The following is a 22,267-nucleotide window of genomic DNA, read 5'->3' as shown; positions in this document are numbered from 1 at the left end:
AAAAAGGGGTAAAAAAAATAAATTAAAAAAAAATAAAAAAAGGTTTTCCTTCACTGGAACTAAGGGGCCAAGCCCAAACCATGAAAAAGCGCCCTAGAACATTAATCCTCCTGCACCAAACTTTACATTTGGCACTATGCATTGGGGCAGGTAGCATTCTCCTGGCATCCGCCAAACCCAGATTGCTCCGTCAGACTGCCAGATGGTGATGCGCGATTCATCACTCCAGAGAATGCGTTTCCACTGCTCCAGAGTCCAATGGGGGCGAGCTTTACGCTGATGCTTGGCAATGCGCATGGTGGCCATGTAGTGTATTTTTACATGGTAGTCTACATGTTACATCATTTCTGATAACCTTTCATATGGATTACATTTGTAAACTCATTAATTATGGATAAACCTCTAGAATAATTATTTTAGATCACTCGGGTATCGCTCAAGTTTATTTTCAAATCCTTGTCGCAAACAGACTCTAGGTACTAGGCTATGTAAAAACACTACACATTGTACCTACCTAAAACTAGTCTACCATGCAAAAATACAAATGATTAAGAGACGGGCACTCTAAGTACATTGTACTACCTATAACTGGTCTATCATGCAACAACAACAAAAAACGTCTTAAAAGACGACGTCTGTTTTTAATGGTGCTTCGAGCTGAATAGTTAAATACTAATTCAACATTTGTTTCACTTCACCCTGACTGTTAGAGAAATACTCTGTCCCAGAGAATTATATAGCAAAGCATTGGTGGTTCAGTGGTAAACTTCTCGTCTGCCATTCGGGAGGCCCGGGTTGATTCCCGGCCAATGTGTGGTCTCTTTTGGGGTAAAGCAGGATCTCGCAACACACTTGAATTTAAACTCCTGAAAATACCCAGAAACACAAATCTAAGTGCATGAGCTATATCAACCTATTTTCAAACTACTTCTCTACATTTTTGTCCTATATGTCTCTTAAACCCCTTCCAGTCTTTCTCTCCTATTTTCAACTCTACTTCACTCCTCCCTTCTCCTTGTCCTTCATGCCACCCCCACTGTGTTGTGAGCCCTGGAGTAGACTAACAGAGCAGCTCAGCATTGGTGGTTCAGTGGTAGAATTCTCGCCTGCCACGCGGGAGGCCCGGGTTCGATTCCCGGCCAATGCAGGCATATCCTTTTAAAATAACTACCCTTTACACTCACTGGATGACAGGCACAAGGTCTGCACTATAAGCGGAAAATCTGTAGAATCACATTTTCAACAGACCAATAGGGGGGGGTTCGATTTTAACCAATAATTTTTTTACATTCTTTGTGTGTTCTCACCTTGACGTTCAGGTCCTGGTCTAGTAGAATGTTCTCCAGCTTCAGATCTCGATGGACCACACCATTCTGAAGGAGAGGGAAAGAGACAATCAAGTAAAATACTACTATTACACACAGATCTTTACACACGCACAGATTCTTCACCCCCTTGATGTTTTTCTAGGAAGACACTGCTGTGTTAATTTAGGAACTAGAGAGCAGATGACATTTACACAAACATGGCCTGAATACATAAGTGGAGGTCCAGTGTGTGTTTGTGTTTTGTGTGTGATATCAATCATTTTGTAACACAGTTGCTGCATACAGATTCAAGAGAAATAGGGAACAGATGAAGAGAACAAAAGAACAGCTTGAGAGAGGAGAGATTAAAATGTTATTGTCTAATTGACATTGAAAGATCATTCTCATGATATGATTGTTTGATTCAATGATTAATCCACGAGCATACAGTACTGGTGAATGGTCAACAGTATACAGTCTGAGTGTGTGTAAACCTTGTCTGTGTTTGTTAGTCTATTCCTAGCCAGGGCTTTGTTTAGTTATTGTTTCTGTTTGTCTTTCAATTAGCTTTCCTTAATTATTTTTTATTGTTCAGTTATCCCTCCTTCTGTCTTTCATTGTATTATCACAATTAACAATCCAGCTCTATAACAAACCCAACATGGCCAGATGATATCTCTAATGTAGTATAATGATATTAAAGAGAGAGGGAGAGAGAAAGAGGGGGTATAACAGTTTGCTACAGGAAAATATGAATAGCACAGCAGAGGTCAATTCAGGCGAAGAGTGAATGTGAGAGAGCGAATAAGATAAAGAAACAAGGAGGGGGAGAGAGAGACAGACATGCATAGGGAGAGAGAGAGAGGTTTATGTGGCGTATCTTTTAAAAACGTTCCTGTTCCCCTGAAGCCTAAATACTTCCTGCTAAAGCTGCATACCTCAGAAGCATTGTAAATAATTCACGCGTTCCGGAACATTCATGTCTATTTTAGAACACTATTTGAGGTCAGACACAACTAGAGGATGCAGCATCGAGCTCCAACGCTAAAATAGCGAGGGGTGTTTTTTGTTCTTCATTCTAATGTAATGGTTTGGGGTTGGGGGATAGATGGGGGTAAACATGCTTTGCAAACTCCAAATAAAATGACCAACATAATTTAGCCATCTAGTGTTAAGCAGTATCAGCTATGCGCTAGCTCTGGTGTGCAGACATGCATATGGTTTATTCCACTGAAGAGTTTTATCCCAAAACTCTGCCAATAGGCGTTCACTATTTCCTAAGTCTCCTATTTCCTAAATTTCTGCACCAACTAGGAAATTTAGCTTTTACCACGACACAATTCTATAATCTATAAGAAAGCGTTTATAGATACTTCTGGTAGTGTGTGTCAGTGTGTGACTTTTAAAAAGCAATGTAGACATACAGTTGAAGTCGGAAGTTTACATACACCTTAGCCAAATACATTTAAACTCAGTTTTTCACAATTCCTGACATTTAATCCTAGTACAAATTCCCTGTCTTAGGCTACTTTATTTTAAGAATGTGAAATGTCAGAATAATAGTACAGAGAAGTTTACATACACTCAATTAGTATTTGGTAGCATTGCCTTTAAATTGTTTAACTTGGGTCAAACGTTTTGGGTAGCCTTCCCACAATAAGTTGGGTGAATTTTGGCCCATTCCTCCTGACAGAGCTGGTGTAACTGAGTCAGGTTTGTAGGCCTCCTTGCTTGCACACGCTTTTTCAGTTCTGCCCACACATTTTCTATAGGATTGAGGTCAAGGCTTTGTGATGGCCACTCCAATACCTTGACTTAGTTGTCCTTAAGCCATTTTGCCACAACTTTGGAAGTATGCTTGGGGTCATAGTCCATTTGGATAACCATTTGCGACCAAGCTTTAACTTCCTGACTGATGTCTTGAGATGTTGCTTCAATATAGCCACATAATTTCTCTCTCATGATGCCATCTATTTTGTGAAGTGCACCAGTCTCTCCTGCAGCAAAGCACCCCCACAACATGATGCTACCACCCCCGTGCTTCACGGTTGGGATGGTGTTCTTCAGCTTGCAAGCCTCCCCCTTTTTCCTCCAAACATAACAATGGTCATTATGGCCAAACAGTTCTATTTTTGTTTCATCAGACCAGAGGAAATTTCTCCAAAAAGTACGATCTTTGTCCCCATGTGCAGTTGCAAACTGTAGTCTGGCTTTTTTTAATGGCGGTTTTGGAGCAGTGGCTTCTTCCTTGCTGAGCGGCCTTTCAGGTTATGTCGATATAGGACTCATTTTACTGTGGATATAGATACTTTTGTACCCGTTTCCTCCAGCATCTTCACAAGGTCCTTTGCTGTTGTTCTGGGATTGATTTGCACTTTTCGCACCAAAGTACATTCATCTCTAGGAGACAGAAGGTGTCTCCTCCTGAGTGGTATGACGGCTTCGTGGTCCCATGGTGTTTATACTTGCGTACTATTGTTTGTACAGATGAATGTGGTACCTTCAAGCGTTTGGGAATTGCTCCCAAGGATGAACCAGACTTGTGGAGGTCTACCATTTTTTTCTGAGGTCTTGGCTGATTTCTTTTGATTTTCCCATGATGTCAAGCAAAGAAGCACTGTGTTTGAAGGTAGACCTTGAAATAAATCCACAGTACACCTGCAATTGACTCAAATTATGTCAATTAGCCTATCAGAAGCTTCTAAGGCCATGACATCATTTTTTGGAATTTTCCAAGCTGTTTAAAGGCACAGTCAACTTAGTGTATGCAAACTTCTGACCCACTGGAATTGTGATACAGTGAGTTATAAGTGAAATAATATATCTGTAAACAATTGTTGGAAAAATTACTTGTGTCATGTGTAACAGTGTAGGTTCCGTCCCTCTCCTCGCCCCAACCCGGGCTCGAACCAGGGACCCTTGCACACATCAACAACTGACACCCACGAAGCATCGTTACCCATCGCGCCACAAAAGCCACGGCCCTTGCAACGCAAGGGGAAACCCTACTTCAAGTCTCAGAGCGGGTGACGTCACTGATTGAAATGCTATTAGCGCGCACCACCGCTAACTAACTAGCCATTTCACATCGGTTACACATGCACAAAGTAGATGTCCTAACCGACTTGCCAAAACTATAGTTTGTTAACAAGAACTTTGTGGAGTGGTTGAAAAAAATCAAGTTAATGACTCCAACCTAAGTGTATGTAAACTTCCGACTTCAACTGTAATTCTCCTTTGACCCACACATTTTTCCTCTGCTATTAGGAGTAGGATTTTGTGGGTTTAGCTGTGCAATGTTTGCCTGTTGCTTAATTTCACACCCTGAGAAGAGAAACTGCAGTGATTAGGATTTAGTGGGATTAGCTCACAGGTGACTGTTGTCACCTTAACTGGGGAGGACGAGCTCATTGTATTGGCTGGAGTTAATGGTATGGTATCAAACACATGGTTTACAAATGTTTTAATACCATTCCATTCACTCTATTCCAGCCATTATTGGGAGCCGTACTCCCCTCACCAGCCTCCTGTGGCTTAGCAGTACCATGTTTGCCTATGGCTCCGTTTCACACTAAGTGGGTCAATTGCAACCAAAATTGAGCACTGCCTCAACATGAGGTGTACTCTCGTTAAACCATAAATATGCGCTAAGGTCACCCGCCCGCACACCTGATCTCAATTGCAACCACTATTGGCCACCATATTACTGATCACTAAAGCTGATGTCGGTGTGTTAACGTTAAATCCTGGATACTGCCAAAAGAAATGTACGACTATTTAGCCCTCTGGTGGGAATTATCTTGGGTATAAATTAAACCTTATATTTGAGAAGACTATGCACAGATTTACTTATTTGAGAATCATTCGATACAACTGAAATTAGGCATTTCCTCGTTTACCAGATAGAATCGACAATTTACTCTACACATTTTATTAATGTAAAGCTTGTTGGTATACTTACTTTTAATTTCCAATTTAGATAAAAACTTAATACAGTATGGTCATTTCTTATTAAAAGGGGAAAAGAAAGTATTCCTAAACTGTCTACATCTAATATTGGTAACTTCATCAAGCCAATCATGATTGAGTTAATATAATCTTTGTTGTCATTAAATTATAGTCTAATCAAGATATGTCAATTGACAAATTATATTCTAATGTGACCCAAACGCGGCAGGTAGCCTAGTGGTTAGAGTTTTAGGCCACTAACCGAAAGGTTGCTGGATCGAATCCCCGAGCTGACAAGGTAAAAATCTGTCCTTTTGCCCCTGAGCATGGCAGTTAACCATGCCACTGTTCCCCTGGTGCCGAAGACGTGGACGTCGATTAAGTACCTGCACCAAAACTCCTGTATTTTTCCTTCATAGATAGTTCTCCATCTTATTTTTAAATAGGGAGCCAATTTGATTTCAGCACTTTTATTTCCATGATTGATGAAAACTAGTTTTATCATGGCTCTCTCTTGTCCCTCTGCAACAGACATTCAGTTTTCATTCAGACAGACAAGTATTTGATGATGAACGCCCAATCTGCAGAAAATACGGGAAACGTGTACCTCGCAATCAATTTAATGAAGCACATGCAGACAACACACCCTGAACTGGCTACTGTACTGAAGAGAAAGGAGATTTGTAACGTTATCTATGTTTTTGTACTTATTATAGCAAATGGTATATGCTAGCTAACGTTAGCTAGTTAGTTAACGTTAGGGCGGCTACTGTAACGTCAACATTAGCTAGCTAACGTAAGGACGGCTACAGTAACGTTAGCTACTACTGTTTACTATTATACAAACTACAGCTAGAGCTGACGTTGTCTGTAAAAGTTAGCTTGCAGCTCTAGCTGGGATGGAGGTAGCTAGCTAGTGTGAGAGTTAATGTATGCTAGGCTTAATTAAGTTTATTTGCCAGGACTAGCCTGTGCTTGCAAACTACCGCTTCTCTCCTGACTTTGAGTGGCTGGGCGTTCTCCGTGAACAGCAGCGCCGGAAACGAAATGCATTGCAACTAGGCTTCTAACTTAGTTTACACTGAGTGCCTATCCCTTTATAATCTGTAGGTAAAGACACCCGTGCAATAGAAGATTTATTTGGGTAGGTTGAGTGAGTTTAATAGAAGTGTGTGTGTGTAAGAGCCTTTTTACACAACTATTTTGTGAGTTTGAGAGAGTGAGAGGTGTGTGTTTCAGAGTCTGTGTGTGACAGAGAGAGAAAAGGGAGAAATTAAGGAAGGGAATGGGGTGTGCGAGGGAGTGAGTGAGTCACAGAGAGAGAGCAGCAAGATTTGTGACCTGTTGCCACAACAAAAGGCCAACCAGTGAAGAACAAACACCATTGTAAATACAACTCATATTTATGCTTATTTATTTTCCCTTTTGTACTTGCACATGGTTACAACACTGTATATAGACATATGACATTTGAAATGTCTTTATTCTTTTGGAACTTCTGTGAGTGTAATGTTTACTGTTCATTTATTATCTACTTCACTTGCTTTGGCAATGTTAACATATGTTTCCCATGCCAATAAAGCCCTTGAATTGAATTGAGAAAAAAAGAGGAGCAAGTAAGAGTGTGTGTCAGTGTGACAGAGATTGAGATAAAAGGGAGAAAGCAAGTGTGTGTGTGTGTGTGTGTGTGTGTGTGTGTGTGTGTCTGGGAGACAATAGAAGAGAAAATGAAGACCTGTTTTTTTTTCCCTCTTTCCTTTCAGAATCAATGCAGGCCTACATGAATACAAACCCAGCCCACCCCGACCCTCCCAAAGCTGTTTGATAACCTGAAGCATTATGAACCACATTCAAGAGAGGACAAAAAGCTGTGTGGACCACGTGCCAGTGCCAGAGAAGTGGGAATTTAAACAACTCGTGAGGAAGCTGAACCACAAATACTATATGTACTACCGGAACTCGTTCATGAATACAGAGATACCAAAGCTCTACAGAGATACCAGGGAATCATAAAGGCTCAATTTGAAGACATCCACTGCTACTCATGCACCACTGATCTCTGGACCAGCAGAGCAATGAATGGATACATGGTTGTGACTGTTCAGTTTGTTGTTTCAGATACCTGGGACATGCAATCAATCATGGTGCTTGGGCTGAACAGCGACCACACAGCAGAGAGCCTAAGAGAAGCACTGGACAAGACACTGAAGGAGGACTGGGACTTGCTACTCACAGAAAACGCGTCCAATCACTGCAAGGCATTCTTAGATTACAATTGGATCCCATGTTTTGGGCACAACCTAGATCTGGCAAATCAACAAGGCACTGAACATTGACCGTGTTGTGCAAGCTTATCCAAGCTACGGAAAACTGTCAGGATTTACAAGGTCAGATCCTATGAATAGGCAGCAGGAAGCTAAACAGTATCTTCTGGGCTTACCAGACCACAAGCTCATCCACGATGAACCAACAAGGTAGGGCTCAGCCTACGAGATCGTAGAACGCTTTCTTACGCAAATTAAATCAAATGTCGAATACAGCAGGTGTAGACTTTACCGTGAAATGCTTACTTACAAGCCCCAAGAAATGGAGTTAAGAAAATATTTACTAAATAAAATACAGTAAAAAATACAAAGTAACACAATAAAATAAAAATAACGAGGTTATATTCTAGAGGTCGACTGGTTAATCGGAACGGCCGATTAATATATATATATATTTTATTTACACCTTTATTTATTTAAAAAAAAAATTTTTTTTTACACCTTTATTTAACTAGGCAAGTCAGTTAAGAACACGTTCTTATTTAAAATGACGGCCTAGGAACGGTGGGTTAACTGCCTTGTTCAGGGGCAGAACGACAGATTTTTACCTTGTCAGCTCGGGGATTCAATCTTGCAACCTTACGGTTAACTAGTCCAACGCTCTAACCACCTGCTTTACATTGCACTCCACGAGGAGCCTGCCTGTTACGCGAATGCAGTAAGAAGCCACGGTAAGTTGCTAGCTAGCATTAAACTTATCTTATAAAAAACAATCAATCAATCATAATCACTAGTTAACTACACATGGTTGATGATATTACTAGTTTATCTAGCCTGTCCTGCGTTGCATATAATCGCTTAGGTACACGTTGCTCCAACCATAAACATCAATGCCTTTCTTAAAATCAATACACAAGTATATATTTTTAAACCTGCATATTTAGTTAATATTGCCTGCTAACATGAATTTCTTTTAACTAGGGAAAATGTGTCACTTCTCTTGCGAACAGAGTCAGGTATATGCAGCAGTTTGGGCCGCCTGGCTCGTTGCGAACTGTGAAGACTATTTCTTCCTAACAAAGACAGCTGACTTTGCCAAACGGGGGATGATTTAACAAAAGCGCATTTGCGAAAAAAGCACAATCGTTGCACGACTGTACCTATCCATAAACATCAATGCCTTTCTTAAAATCAATACACAGAAGTATATATTTTTAAACCTGCATATTTAGCTAAAAGAAATCCAGGTTAGCAGGCAATATTAACCAGGTGAAATTGTGTCACTTCTCTTGCGTTCATTGCACGCAGAGTCAGGGTATATGCAACAGTTTGGGCCGCCTGTCTCGTTGCGAACTAATTTGCCAGAATTTTACGTAATTATGACATAACATTGAAGGTTGTGCAATGTAACAGGAATAACGTTTTGTTTTCGAGATGATAGTTTCCGGATTCGACCATATTAATGACCTAAGGCTCGTATTTCTGTGTGTTATTATGTTATAATTAAGTCTATGATTTGATAGAGCAGTCTGACTGAGCGATGGTAGGCAGCAGCAGGCTCGTAAGCATTCATTCAAACAGCCCTTCGCAATGCATTGCGCTGTTTATGACTTCAAGCCTGTCAACTCCCAAGATTAGGCTGGTGTAACCGATGTGAAATGGCTAGCTAGTTAGCCGGGTGCGCGCTAATAGCTTTTCAAATGTCACTCGCTCTGAGACTTGGAGTAGTTGTTTCCCTTGCTCTACATGGGTAACACTGCTTCGAGGGTGGCTGTTGTCGATGTGTTCCTGGTTTGAGCCCAGGTAGGAGTGAGGAGAGGGACGGAAGCTATACTGTTACACTGGCAATACTAAAGTGCCTATAAGAACATCCAATAGTCAAAGGAATATGAAATACAAATCGTATAGAGAGAAATAGTCCTATAATTCCTATAATAACTACAACCTAAAACATCTTACCTGGGAATATTGAAGACTCATGTTAAAAGGAATCACCAGCTTTCATATGTTCTCATGTTCTGAGCAAGGAACTTAAACGTTAGCCTTCTTACATGGCACATATTGGACTTTTACTTTCTTCTCCAACACTTTGTTTTTGCATTATTTAAACCAAATTGAACATGTTTCATTATTTATTTGAGGCTAAATTGATTTTATTGATGCATTATATTAAGTTAAAATAAGTGTTCATTCAGTATTGTTGTAATTGTCATTATTACAAATAAATAAATACATGTAAAAAAACAAACATTGGCCGATTAATCGGTATCGGCTTTTTTTTTGGGTCCTCCAATAATCGGTACCGGCGTTGAAAAATCATAATAGGTCGACCTCTACTCCAGGGTAATGGAAAGCTACGTGACTGTGACTGTTCACTACACCACAGAGGAGTGGACCTCCAAGGTAATGGAAAGCTACGTGACTGACTGCTCACTACACCACAGAGGAGTGGACCTCCAGGGTAATGGAAAGCTACGTGACTGACTGCTCACTACACCACAGAGGAGTGGACCTCCAGGGTAACAGAAAGCTACGTGACTGTGACTGTTCACTACACCACAGAGGAGTGGACCTCCAGGGTAATGGAAAGCTATGTGACTGACTGCTCACTACACCACAGAGGAGTGGACCTCCAGGGTAATGGAAAGCTACGTGACTGTGACTGTTCACTACACCACGGAGGAGTGGGAGATGTGAAGTCCAGTGCTACAGACACGTCCCCTCTATGAGAGTCACACAGGCACAAATCTGGCGCAGGTACTGCTGGGAGCAGCAGAGTGGAAGCTAGAGAGGCCCAATAGCAATATCCCAATCACCACAGATAATGCCAAGAACCAAGTAAATGCAGTGATAGAAGCTGGACTGGGGCCACAGATAGCTTGCTTTGCACATGTGATCAATTTCACATCCACAAGGGGAATCTCAGTGAACCAGATGGACTGCCTCAGGAAGCCGCTCATGTGCTTAAGACCAAGCAAGAAATGCTACAGCTACTGACCCACAAGCTCATACACAATGTCACAACAACATGGACCTCCACTTATAACATGTTGGAGAGCTATCTTGAGCAGCAGGCAGCTGTATCCTCTGCACTGACAGACAAGACCCTGAAAAAACATAAAGACATCGTCACCTTGTCTGATGATGATGATGTGAAAGTGGCAGAGGAGGTCCTCCAGGTGCTCAAACTCCTCAAAAACGGTTACAACCCTACTGAAAACAAACTGCACCATCTGTGCCCACGATCCTACCTCTAAAAACAAGGATTCTACAATCCATGGCACCAAGTGAGGAAGACAGAACCATCACTAGAGATGTCAAGGCTGCCATTAGAGAGGACCTGAACCCCAGATACCCCCCTAATGTACAGGACTACCTTCCTAGTTCTACTGCACTGGATCCAAGGTTCACGTCCCTGTCTCACCTAGACCCTGCCCTACACCGGAGGTCATACAGTGATCTCACCACTAAGATTGTGGCCACTGAAGAGGTAAAAAATTAAAATAAAAGAGTGAATTACTTCAATAATAAATATAGTGCAGTCTAATCAGTCTATGCTATTGCTATTAGAATCATCCATTTTTTATTTGGAATAATAATGGCTTTTATTAAATGTTCGTGACAATTATAGTTCTATGAAATCTGAAAATAAAGAATTAGTGTTGTTGGATTCTGGGTAAACTTTGAACATTGTTATACGCATAAGCATAGTATATAAAGGAAGAGACTGGTTTTTATGACAGAAGTTAATGGTTCTCTGTAAAAAGACAGAGTGGCTGTGGAATGTGCTCAGTGGACAGCAGGGAGTCACGGGAGTGCGATAGGTGATACGGGTGGACATCTGTGGATTAGGCGAAGGAGGGGTTGAGGTCAGGAGGTCAGGTCAGATCCCCTGAAGGAAGTAATAAGGGTTTATTATCCTATAACCCCCTTCCTGTCGAACCATAAGATTTAAGGATTGGAGAGAAGGAGGAGTGCCTAAAGTAGAGTATATATACTTGTAGTAGTGGAAACATGTCTTTGTCTGAATTACAGCTGTAACGACCCTTTGGGAAGAATTAAACTTGGCTAAGCTTCTCTAGTGTCCGTGAGTTATTTACTGTGAAAAATTAGAACCTAACAGTTTAATAGATCAAGTAATTTTTTTCTGCAGGGTCAAGCCATAGAGCCGACAGGAGTAGACTCCTTCACAAACTAATTTGGCCATGAAGGAGCTTTTCGGGGAGACCTTTGCGAGCAAGGACACAGGCAAGACATTTGCCAACACCATCAAAGAGGAGGTGGCATCCTACAAGACAGCAAGCGGTATTCCAGTGGATGGTGATCCACTGGCATGGTGATCCACTGGCATGGTGGAAAAGCGTGTAAATACCCTCACATTGCCAAGATGGCAAGATTCTACCTGGCTGTGCCTGGCACTTCAATTCCTAGCGAGAGGGTGTCCTCCACAGCAGGGGACATAGTGACTGCAGAGGTCTCCCCTCTCCCCAGACAATGTAGACATCCTCATCTTTTAGAAAAATGTGAAGTTATAAGCTCAGGTCTGCTTTGCTTTCTTTCTTTTTTAACTTGGTTTTGATGATATGGACACAGGCTATTTTTTCATTCACTATTGTTCAAAGGAAAAAGGTATTATGCCTCATATTGTCATTTACAAAATAGCCTCCAATACCCTACTCAATAAACTGGATGCAGTCTATCACAGTGCCATCCGTTTTGTCACCAAAGCCCCATATACTACCCACCACTGCGACCTGTACGCTCTCGTTGGCTGGCCCTCGCTTCATACTCATCGCCAATCCCACTGGCTCCAGGTCATCTACAAGACCCTGCTAAGTAAAGTCCCCCCTTATCTCAGCTCGCTGGTCACCATAGCAGCACCCACCTGTAGCACACGCTCCAGCAGGTATATCTCTCTGGTCACCCCCAAAGCCAACTCCTCCTTTGGTCGTCTCTCCTTCCAGTTCTCTGCTGCCAATGACTGGAACGAACTACAAAAATCTCTGAAACTGGAAACACTTATCTCCCTCACTAGCTTTAAGCACCAGCTATCAGAGCAGCTCCCAGATCACTGCACCTGTACATAGCCCATCTATAATTTAGGCCAAACTACTACCTCTTCCCCTACTGTATTTATTTAGCTCCTTTGCACCCCATTATTTCTACTTTGCACTTTCTTCTACTACAAATGTACCATTCCAGTGTTTTACTTGCTATATTGTATTTACTTTGCCACCATGGCCTTTTTGCCTTTACCTCCCTTATCTCACCACATTTGCTCACATTGTATATAGACTTATTTTACTACTGTATTATTGACTGTAGGTTTGTTTTTACTCCATGTGTAACTCTATGTTGTTGTATGTTGTCGAACTGCTTTGCTTTATCTTGGCCAGGTCGCAATTGTAAATGAGAACTTGTTCTCAACTTGTCTACCTGGTTAAATAAAGGTGAAATCAAAAAAAAAAAATATATATATAGCACTTTAATTTAACAATTGAGTATTGAATATTTCATTTTAAGATTTTATTAAACATTGAAAAGTTCCATGCTTTAAGTGTTCTTTAAGTAATAAATGGAAAGGAAAGTTATATTTCTGTTTTTTTTTGCTGATCCCAAAAAATTATCCGAACCGTGAGTTTTGTCATGCATTTGTGTGTGAGCCTGTGCAGCATGCGTGTTTACCGTGTGGCAGTAGTGCACGGCGGAGGTGATTTGTCTGAAGATGTCTCTGGTCTCTGTCTCCACCAGTCTCCTCCTCTCATGGACGTAGTCATACAACTCCCCTCTGCTGGCGTACTCCATCACTATCACTATCTTATCACGACTCTCAAACACTACACAGGACAGGGAGAGCACAGAGAAAGGTTACATTGTGTGTGTGTATGTATGTGTGTCTTCCTTTCAGTGTGTGTGTGTGTGTGTGTGTGTGTGTATTCTCACCCTCGTGGAAGCGTATGATGTAAGGGTGTTTGAGGGCGGAGGTGATTTCTATCTCTCTCTGGATATGAATTCTGTCCAGATCATCAGTGATGCTCTCCTTACGAATCGACTTGATGGCCACCTGAGAACACACAACACCAGACACACACAGCGTTAGACTTCATTACGGTTACATACACCTCCGAGCTACAAACACACCACACAGACACACGCTTAAGAATGTTAACGGCACAGGCACACACACACAAACGATACAATGCTAGGCGTTGCTAGGTGACGCACATCTGCACAAACATAGTTCATTCATAGTCAATATGATGATGCTCATAAACCAATGAACCCAGTGTCACTGGGTAACGTTGGCAACCTCTTTCCTCTGGAAAACACAAGCTAAGTCCAGTATCTTCTGGTCTACAGAGTAGTCTTTCTTCTATCTGGTCTATAGAGTAGTTTTCTATCTGGTCTATAGAGTAGGCTAAAAAATCACGTACCGTGAGCTAGTGATGGGTGAAAAAAAAAAAAAAACATCGATACAGTTACATAATAGGGATATTCTTTTTGACAAAATATTGTATCATTTTGACAATATTGCAATATTATTTTTGCGCTAGTTGGCTATACATGCACCAAAACTCCAGTATCCAAAACTCATGCACCAAAACTTCATAGCTTGTTCTCCATCTTCTTTTTAAATAGGGAGCCAATTTGTTTTCAGCACTTATTTCAATGACTGATCAAAACTAGTTTTCTCATGGCTCTCTCTTGTCCCTCTGCAACAGACATGGTGAGTGAGCAATATGTTTGAAACAGCGAACTGCAATAAAATCACAGTATCAAATCGCAGTACATATAGCATCGTGAGAATTGAAATACATATTGTATCGGCACCGAAGTATCGTGATAATATCGTATCTTGAGGTCCCTGGAAATTCCCAGCCTTACCATGATCCAGGCGTAACCATGGTGATGCTTTATTTGTCCCTGTTTGTCTGTCCAGGGTTTGGTCCCAGCAACAAGAGATTCCTCACTAGTTAAATCCTCACCACTCCAGCCACACTTAATTCATTCACTCTTCCTTATCTCTCTCAAACTTAAATCGCCTCGTTAAGGAAGACAGGCAAACACTGACAAACACACAATTCACGAGTTTCCAAACACTCAGACACACACAAACGTAAAGTCCCTGGGTAGAGGTGATACTTGGGGTTTAGGGGTGGAGGCTGACAGCAGGCAGAGGCTGCAGTGTTCACACACTGTTCACTTAATCTCACACACACTCAACCCCCAAAACCCCTGGCACACACACACACCCCTGCAAATGTTTTGTGTGAGGCTTCAACCTGATAGTACGAGTTATTCAACCCTGTGGCATAATAGCAACCACTAGGGTTCTCAAAGCTAGCACTCTCTCTCTCTCTGAGGACCACTGTTCTTCCAGTTGGGTCACAGTTCTAGAATTCTCAGCTGCCGGAAAGAACTCTGGGACATCAGAAGATGGTATTCACACGCTCTCTGGGCCAACACAGTTACAAAACACACACATATCCACACACACTCCTGGGACTCCCTGACTTAGATGCTCATGCTTGCTTGATCAGCCACCAGAGATCCATGTCTTGTAAACTGTGTGGACGTGCTAGCAGGGTAATGTCCCACTAGAGAGAACAGTGATGTAACCACACCTCGGAGTTTCCCTACAGACTCCACGTCTCATCTGATCATGTAGGGGATTGTATGTGTGTGTGTGTGTATGTGAATGTACGTTTGTGAGCGCCTGCCTGTGTTCATGGAACTATTAGTCCAAGTATCTGAATGACCTCTAAAAATATGTGGATCATTTCAATCACTTGTTTGTGTAAAATACTAAAGGCTGATCCAGGAGGACCATGAATAACAGGTATTACTAGATAGATACATGTGCCAGAGTATAGTTTCAGCCACCACAGGTCTGTCGGGTATGGAACGCCATTTGGGTCTTTGCGTGTCAAGAAATATACACGTCTATTAACACTATCTGACGTGTAAAATAAGTTTGACCCGAATATGACTGTACGTCACATAATAATTTAACACGTTCATAAATTTTTTACGTAGTTATTACATATTTATTACACAATAACTCGTATTCCACGTCACGATTCACCGATACGTATGCTATTATGCTGGTAAAGTTCCCCAAGCTCTGGACAGTGCTGGTCGTAAAAAAGCTGATGGATGCACACAATGTTCTTCCCCAAAAACAGCAAAACGACATACTCTAGCTAGCTAACTACCTAGCTAAGTGTCATCATCTAAAATACCATACATTTATAAGACTGTTCTTATTTGATTAATGGTGGTCGAACCCACCTATGTGAAGCTAGCCAAAATAAGGATTAGCCACAACAGTGGACTTTGCATTTAGCCTTCAAAATAGAAGTCTCAATGAAAGTCTTCCAAAAAAATACAAATAGTGGAATCATGCCATAATGGAACAGATCATGCAAAACGAGGTTGGAATATTGTTATATAAATTCAACAAAAGACAATTTGTTAATTTCACAAAGATCTGTTGAAATCACACTGGATGTATTAGAGACTTTAGAATTGCATTGGGGGCATACTTATTTCACTGTACAGCCTTACCTATAGATTGTGGATCAATGACATGGGGTATCAGTCTACTCAGTGACACCCAGAGAACATTAGCGTCGTAGCTCTTATTGTGGGACTCGGAAACCACTGTGAATTGAGCCACATTTATTGTACCAGTCAACCTACTATGACTATTGAACACTATTCCAGAGGAAAAACCGTACAACGTGGATGTTTTAGAGCCTGATAACTCGAGGACTTTGGGGGAAAAAGCACTTGGCTACTGAGTAGGCTGATACCTAACGATTAGGGATCAATGAAATGGGGTAAGGCTGTACAGTGCAATATGAATGTCAATGCGCACAATAGGCTGACTGGGGAGGTGATTTCCCACAGTCAAAGTCCCGCAATAAGAGCTACGACGCTAATATTTCCGTAAACTCTTCACAGTTGTGTTCTCCGGGTGTCACCGAGTAGACTGATACCCCATTTCATTGCTCCACATTCCAACACTCCAACCATGTTTAACATTATCAAGTCTAAATATGGCATGATTTCACCAATTGTAACCTTCTGCATCACTTTCAAAGAGGGACTTTTATTTTAAAGGCGAACCGCAAAATCCACTATTGTGGCTAATCCTTATTGTGGCTAGCTTCACAACACATATGCTATGGCTTGACCAGACCAGGTTAAATCAGATGAAGCTAGCTGGCTGCTTATAATGTTGGTTTTGGGCAACAGGGTTAAGTAGCAGGCTAGCTAGTTATTTCAATAGAAGTACAACAAGTGGCTACCTAGCTAATACTTATTCACACGGATTCCTAAATCATTGCTAAGAATTTTGAAAATGACTAGTTCCTACTGTTCATTGTTTTCAGGCTGTTTGCATTGGTGCTAGCTAGGTACCGCAGAAGTTGCTGATAACATCTGTATTGAAGATATTTGCAAACATGTTTGATCCTGCTCGTTTGATCCTGATCTAATTTCAAATGCTCACTCAGACGTTTTCACATTCGGTCGAACAAATAATGCCTTATTAAGAACTCGGTATTGTACAGCTTTGACAGTGATCGTAATAGTGGAGCTTGGCCTGCACACACATCATTCTATAATAGGATTGTGTTATTTGAAGTGTCAAATGAAAAGCTTAGTTGACGCATCAAATAGTGTTATTTGACGTGTATATTTTTTCCCACGCAAAGACACAAACGGCGTTCCATAGTCAGGCAAGGACAAGTCCAAGATATCTTAAGAACAGGTTTATTCAGATACTGGGTTCAACACCACACTCCTATGTATTGACTGCTCACAGTGAACGTGCGAGTGTTAACGTGTTTCTATGGAGAGAACAGAAATGATAACCATGAGTATAGGCTTACATACAGGCTTACATACATGCCCATAGAATAGACTGTGGAGGTATACATGCTGCTATATAGAAGAGACAAAATGACTTGGTATACACAATCTCTGCCATGATATAACGTAAGTGGTTGGGTTAAATATTTTCCTGGTATTTTACAAATGTTCCATCCCGAGAATAAATCCATTTTCTCCCGGGTGACCCGGGATTTCCTGCCAAAACCGGAAGTGTCATTCTAAAGCGTATAAAGCATGGAAATATGTCTGGATTTGATTAGAGCTTTGATCAGCATCACATTGAAGACATTTCTGAGCCAAAGCCCAAAAAACCTCAAATGATTGTGCCGTTATCTATGATATAGGCTACCACACATTACACACGACAGAAAAACATAAAAGCCCATAGATGTAGCTATGCTCTGACAAAACAAGCTCTGATAGGCTAATCTTTGAGTGTGGACTGTGTTACTGTACTGTATATTATATGGACTGGAATTACACACCTCAAGTTTCAAGTTAATGCACAAGCATGGTGAAATGCCTTTCTTGCAGGCTCTAGACCCAACAATGCAGTAATCAATAACATAAGGTTGAACAAAAACACAAGAAATAAGAACACAAAAAAGTACAGTGCATTCAGAAAGTATTCAGACTTTTTCCACATTTTGTTACGTCACAGACTTATTCTAAAATTGATTTAAACGTTTTTTTCCCCTGAATATACACAGAATATACCATAATGACAAAGCAAAAACAGGTTAAGACATTTTTGCAAAAAAATAACTACAGAAATATCACATTTCCATAAGTATTCAGACCCTTTACTCAATAATTTGTTGAAGCACCTTTGGCAGCGATTACAGCCTCGAGTCTTCTTGGGTATGATGCTACAAGCTTGGCACACATGCATTTGGGGAGTTTTTCCCATTCTTCTCTGCAGAGCCTCTCAAGCTCTTTAAGGTTGGATGGAGATCGTCACTGCACAGCTATTTTCAGGTCTCCAGATATGTTTGATCGGGTTCAAGTCTGGGCTCTGGCTGGGCCACTCAAGGACATTTAGAGACTTGTCCCAAAGTCACTCCTGCGTTGTCTTGGCTGTGTGCTTAGGGTCGTTGTCCTGTTGGAAGGTGAACCTTCGCAAACAGTCTGAGGTCCTGAGTGCTCTGGAGCAGGTTTTCATCAATCATCTCTCTGTACTTTGCTACGTTCATCTTTGCCTCGATCCTGACTAGTCTCCCGGTCACTGCCGCTGAAAAACATCCCCACAGCATTTCCTCCAGACGTGAAGCTTGGCATTCAGGGCAAAGAGTTCAATCTTGATTTCATCAGACCGGAGAATCTTCTTTTTCATAGTATGAGAGTCCTTTAGGTGCCTTTTGGCAAACTCCAAACGGGCTGTCATGTGCATTTTACTGAGGAGTGGCTTCCGTCTGGCCACTCTACCATAAAGGCCTGATTGGTGGAGTGCTGCAGAGATGGTTGTCCTTCTTGAAGGTCCTCCCATCTCAACAGAGGGACTCTGGAGCTCTGACAGAGTGACCATCGGCTTCTTGGTCACCTCCCTGAACATGGCCCTTCTCCCCCGATGGCTCAGTTTGGCCAGGCGGCCAGCTCTAGGAAGAGTCTTGGTGGTTCCAAACATCTTCCCTTTAAGAATGGAGGCCACTGTGTTGTTGGGGACCTTCAATGCTGCAGACATTTTTTGAAACCCTTCCCCAGATCTGTGCCTCGACACAATCCTGTCGGAGCCCTACGGACAATTGCTTTGACCTCATGGCTTGGTTTTTGCTCTGACATGCACTATCAACTGTGGGACCTTATATAGACAGGTGTGTGCCTTACCAAATCATGTCCAATCAATTGAATTTACCACAGGTGGACTCCAATCAAGTTGTAGAAACATCTCAAGGATGATCGGAAACAGGATGCATCTGAGCTCAATTTCGAGTCTCATAGCTATGGGTCTGAATACTTATGTAAATAAGGTATTTCAGTTTTTCTAAATTAGCAACAATTCTGAAAACCTGTTTTCGCTTTGTCATTATGGGGTATTGTGTGTAGATTGACGAGGGAAATGTTTTATTTAATCCATTTTAGAATAAGACTAACGTAACAAAATGTGGAAAAAGTCCAGTGGTCTGAATACTTTCCGAATGCACTGTAAAGGTAGATATGTATAGGAGTGTGGTGATCAGGATATATGATAAACAGAGTAGCAGCAGCATAGGCTATATGATGAGTGTAAGTGAGTGGCTGTGCGTGTGTATAGAGTCAATATGAATGTATGTGCATATGATGTGTGTGTGTTGGAGTGTCAGTGTGCGTGAGTGTGTAAGGCCCTGTGAGTGTCCTCGACACGCTGTACTGCAGCCCTGTTGATGTGGATGGGGGTCGTGCCCCCATATTTGTTTAGATAGAATTATACAAAACATGTCCTTTACTCTACAAAGTCCTAGTGGGAAAAAAAAAGGCAATTTCCGACACTTCCAGTCAATGAGGCATCAACATTCTAACAGTGTAATAAATCCATTTCATATTAGCTATGTGAAGAATAATAATTGTTGTGTTTAGAAAAGTGTTAAGTAATGTTAGAAAACTAAAAAACAATTATTTCAAAGAACATAATAGCATGTTCATTAGTTTATGTTACTCTAGGACAGTGGTTCCCAAACTTTTTATAGTCCCTTTTGCACCAGGGTCAGCACACTCTCAGATGTTATTTTTTGCCATCATTGTAAGCCTGCCACACACACTATACATTTATTAAACATAAGAATGAGTGTGAGTTGTCGTCACAACCCGGCTCGTGGGAAGTGACAAAGAGCTCTTATAGGACCAGGGCACAAATAATAATACATTTTGCTCTTTATTTTACCATCTTACATATGAAACCTTATTTGTTAATCGAAAATTGTGAATAACTCACCACAGGTTAATGAGAAGGGTGTGCTCGAAAGGATGCACATAACTCTGCAATGTTGGGTTGTATTGGAGAGAGTATGTCTTAAATCATTTCCCACACACAGTCTGTGCCTGTATTTAGTTTTCATGTTAGTGAGGGCCGAGAATCCACTCTCACATACACTACCGCTCAAAAGTTTGGGGTCACTTAGAAATGTCCTTGTCCATTAAAATAACATCAAATTGATCAGAAATACAGTGTAGACATTGTTAATGTTGTAAATGACTATTGTAGCTGGAAACGGATGATTTTTAATGGAATATCTACATAGGTGTACAGAGACGCATTATCAGCAACCATCACTCCTGTGTTCCAATGGCACATTGTGTTAGCTAATCCAAGTTTATCATTTTAAAAAGGCTAATTGATCATTAGAAAACCCTTTTGCAATTATGTCAGCACAGCTGAAAACTGTTGTGCTAATTAAAGAAGCAATAAAACTGGCCTTTAGACTAGTTGAGTATCTGGAGCATCAGCATTTGTGGGTTCAAAATGGCCAGAAACAAAGACCTTTCTTCTGAAACTCATCAGTCTATTCTTGTTCTGAGAAATGAAAGCTATTCCATGTGAGAAATTGCCAAGAAACTGAAGATCTTGTACAATGCTGTGTACTACTCCCTTCACAGAACAGCGCAAACTGGCTCTAACCAGAATAGAAAGAGGAGTGGGAGGCCCCGGTGCACAACTGAGCAAGAGGACAAGTACATTAGAGTGTTGTCGTGTCTTTGGGGTACCATTAAACTGAAGATATGTTTATCAATTAGCTCCCTGTAATTATTATCACGCGATTAAACTGATTAATCGTTTAATTGTAATTAACTAGGAGATCGGGGCACCAAGGAGAATATTCAGATTACAAAGCTATAATTTTCCTAATATAATTTTCCTGTACTATAATATTATATTCTATTATAGTATAGGCCGATTATCTTCTGGTTTAAATGGTGTATTTTACCTTTAGTCCAGTCTCATTCCAAACGTCGTAAATTGTTGTATCTGCACGAACCCAGTCTTTACTAAAATCATCCATACATCAATTGTCTTAAAATCATTTATTTACTACACTAAGTAATTAACAGAAAACATACAAACAGTAATTATCGTCACAAAGGATTGGTATAGTAATGTGCCCTAATGGCTAACAAGCATGGCTGGTCTGTTAGACAATGGGTCATAAACGGTCAGCTGAGAAGGTACACAGGGTTCATTAATATTAACAATTGACAATTGAAGGCTCACTCATTCGGGAACAATTGCAATCAATATATATTTACGCTCATGTGTCGTCGTGATCCTTGTTCGAGAGTTCTGTTCTGTTGGGGAGTTTTGTCCGCGTTCTCTCTCTCTCGGTTAGAATGGATCTTTCAGAGCGACATTCATTAATGTCGTCATAGAATAGTTGTTTCGTTGGTCTTCGCGTTCAATGATATAATTTACTTAGCTGCAGACTAATAATTAATATCAAAGACTTATTCTTATTCTGTCGGTATCAATAGTCTAAAAGTTAACCACGTGGTATGGTTCACTTTCAGTAGAGGAATTAGATGGTAAAACCTATGTGGCCACGGAGTGTAGGCCTGGTCTGAAGAAATGTAAATCAGGGGGTGTTTTATAGTGCCCATAGAACAGGCTTGTCAAATGACGCCTGGTCCTGTATGGGTCCCTGGGGGCGTGCCTATGACTGAGTTAGATTTGGTTACAGAAATACAATTCTATCACATTACATCAGTACAATAGCATCTCATGTGTATTATAAAAGCTTTATCCTTATTAATACATTCTATACAACCATTAAGTTGCAAGTCTCAAGCTGATGCTATTATATAAACAGTTTTATGGTAATATGGCTATATTGTCTCTTCTGAGTATCACAAAATTGTACCAAGCGGATCAGTTCGTAGCTG

At 41.0% G+C, this 22,267-nt stretch overlaps 1 protein-coding gene and 1 non-coding gene across 2 annotated transcripts in view; one reads left to right on the top strand and one right to left on the bottom strand.

The window, feature by feature from the left end:
* LOC106566564 (NUAK family SNF1-like kinase 1) overlaps positions 1-22,267 on the bottom strand; it is a 62,905-nt gene that overhangs the window by 25,943 nt on the left and 14,695 nt on the right. The window contains exons 2-4 of the mRNA XM_014134688.3: positions 13,463-13,583; positions 13,205-13,356; positions 1,308-1,373 (exon numbers count right to left, since the gene is read on the bottom strand). Coding sequence (XP_013990163.3) covers positions 1,308-1,373; positions 13,205-13,356; positions 13,463-13,583 — 339 coding nt within the window. The remainder of the gene's footprint in view (positions 1-1,307; positions 1,374-13,204; positions 13,357-13,462; positions 13,584-22,267) is intronic.
* On the top strand, positions 1,077-1,147 carry trnag-gcc (transfer RNA glycine (anticodon GCC)). Its single transcript has one exon. It is a non-coding gene; the product is annotated as a tRNA-Gly (tRNA).

This window comes from Salmo salar, chromosome 13 (assembly GCF_965601325.2).
Source record: "Salmo salar chromosome 13, fSalSal1, whole genome shotgun sequence".
In the NCBI taxonomy this organism is placed as follows: domain Eukaryota; kingdom Metazoa; phylum Chordata; class Actinopteri; order Salmoniformes; family Salmonidae; genus Salmo; species Salmo salar.
Note: the sequence above shows the minus strand (reverse complement) of the source record. Positions and strands in the feature narration are given on the sequence as shown.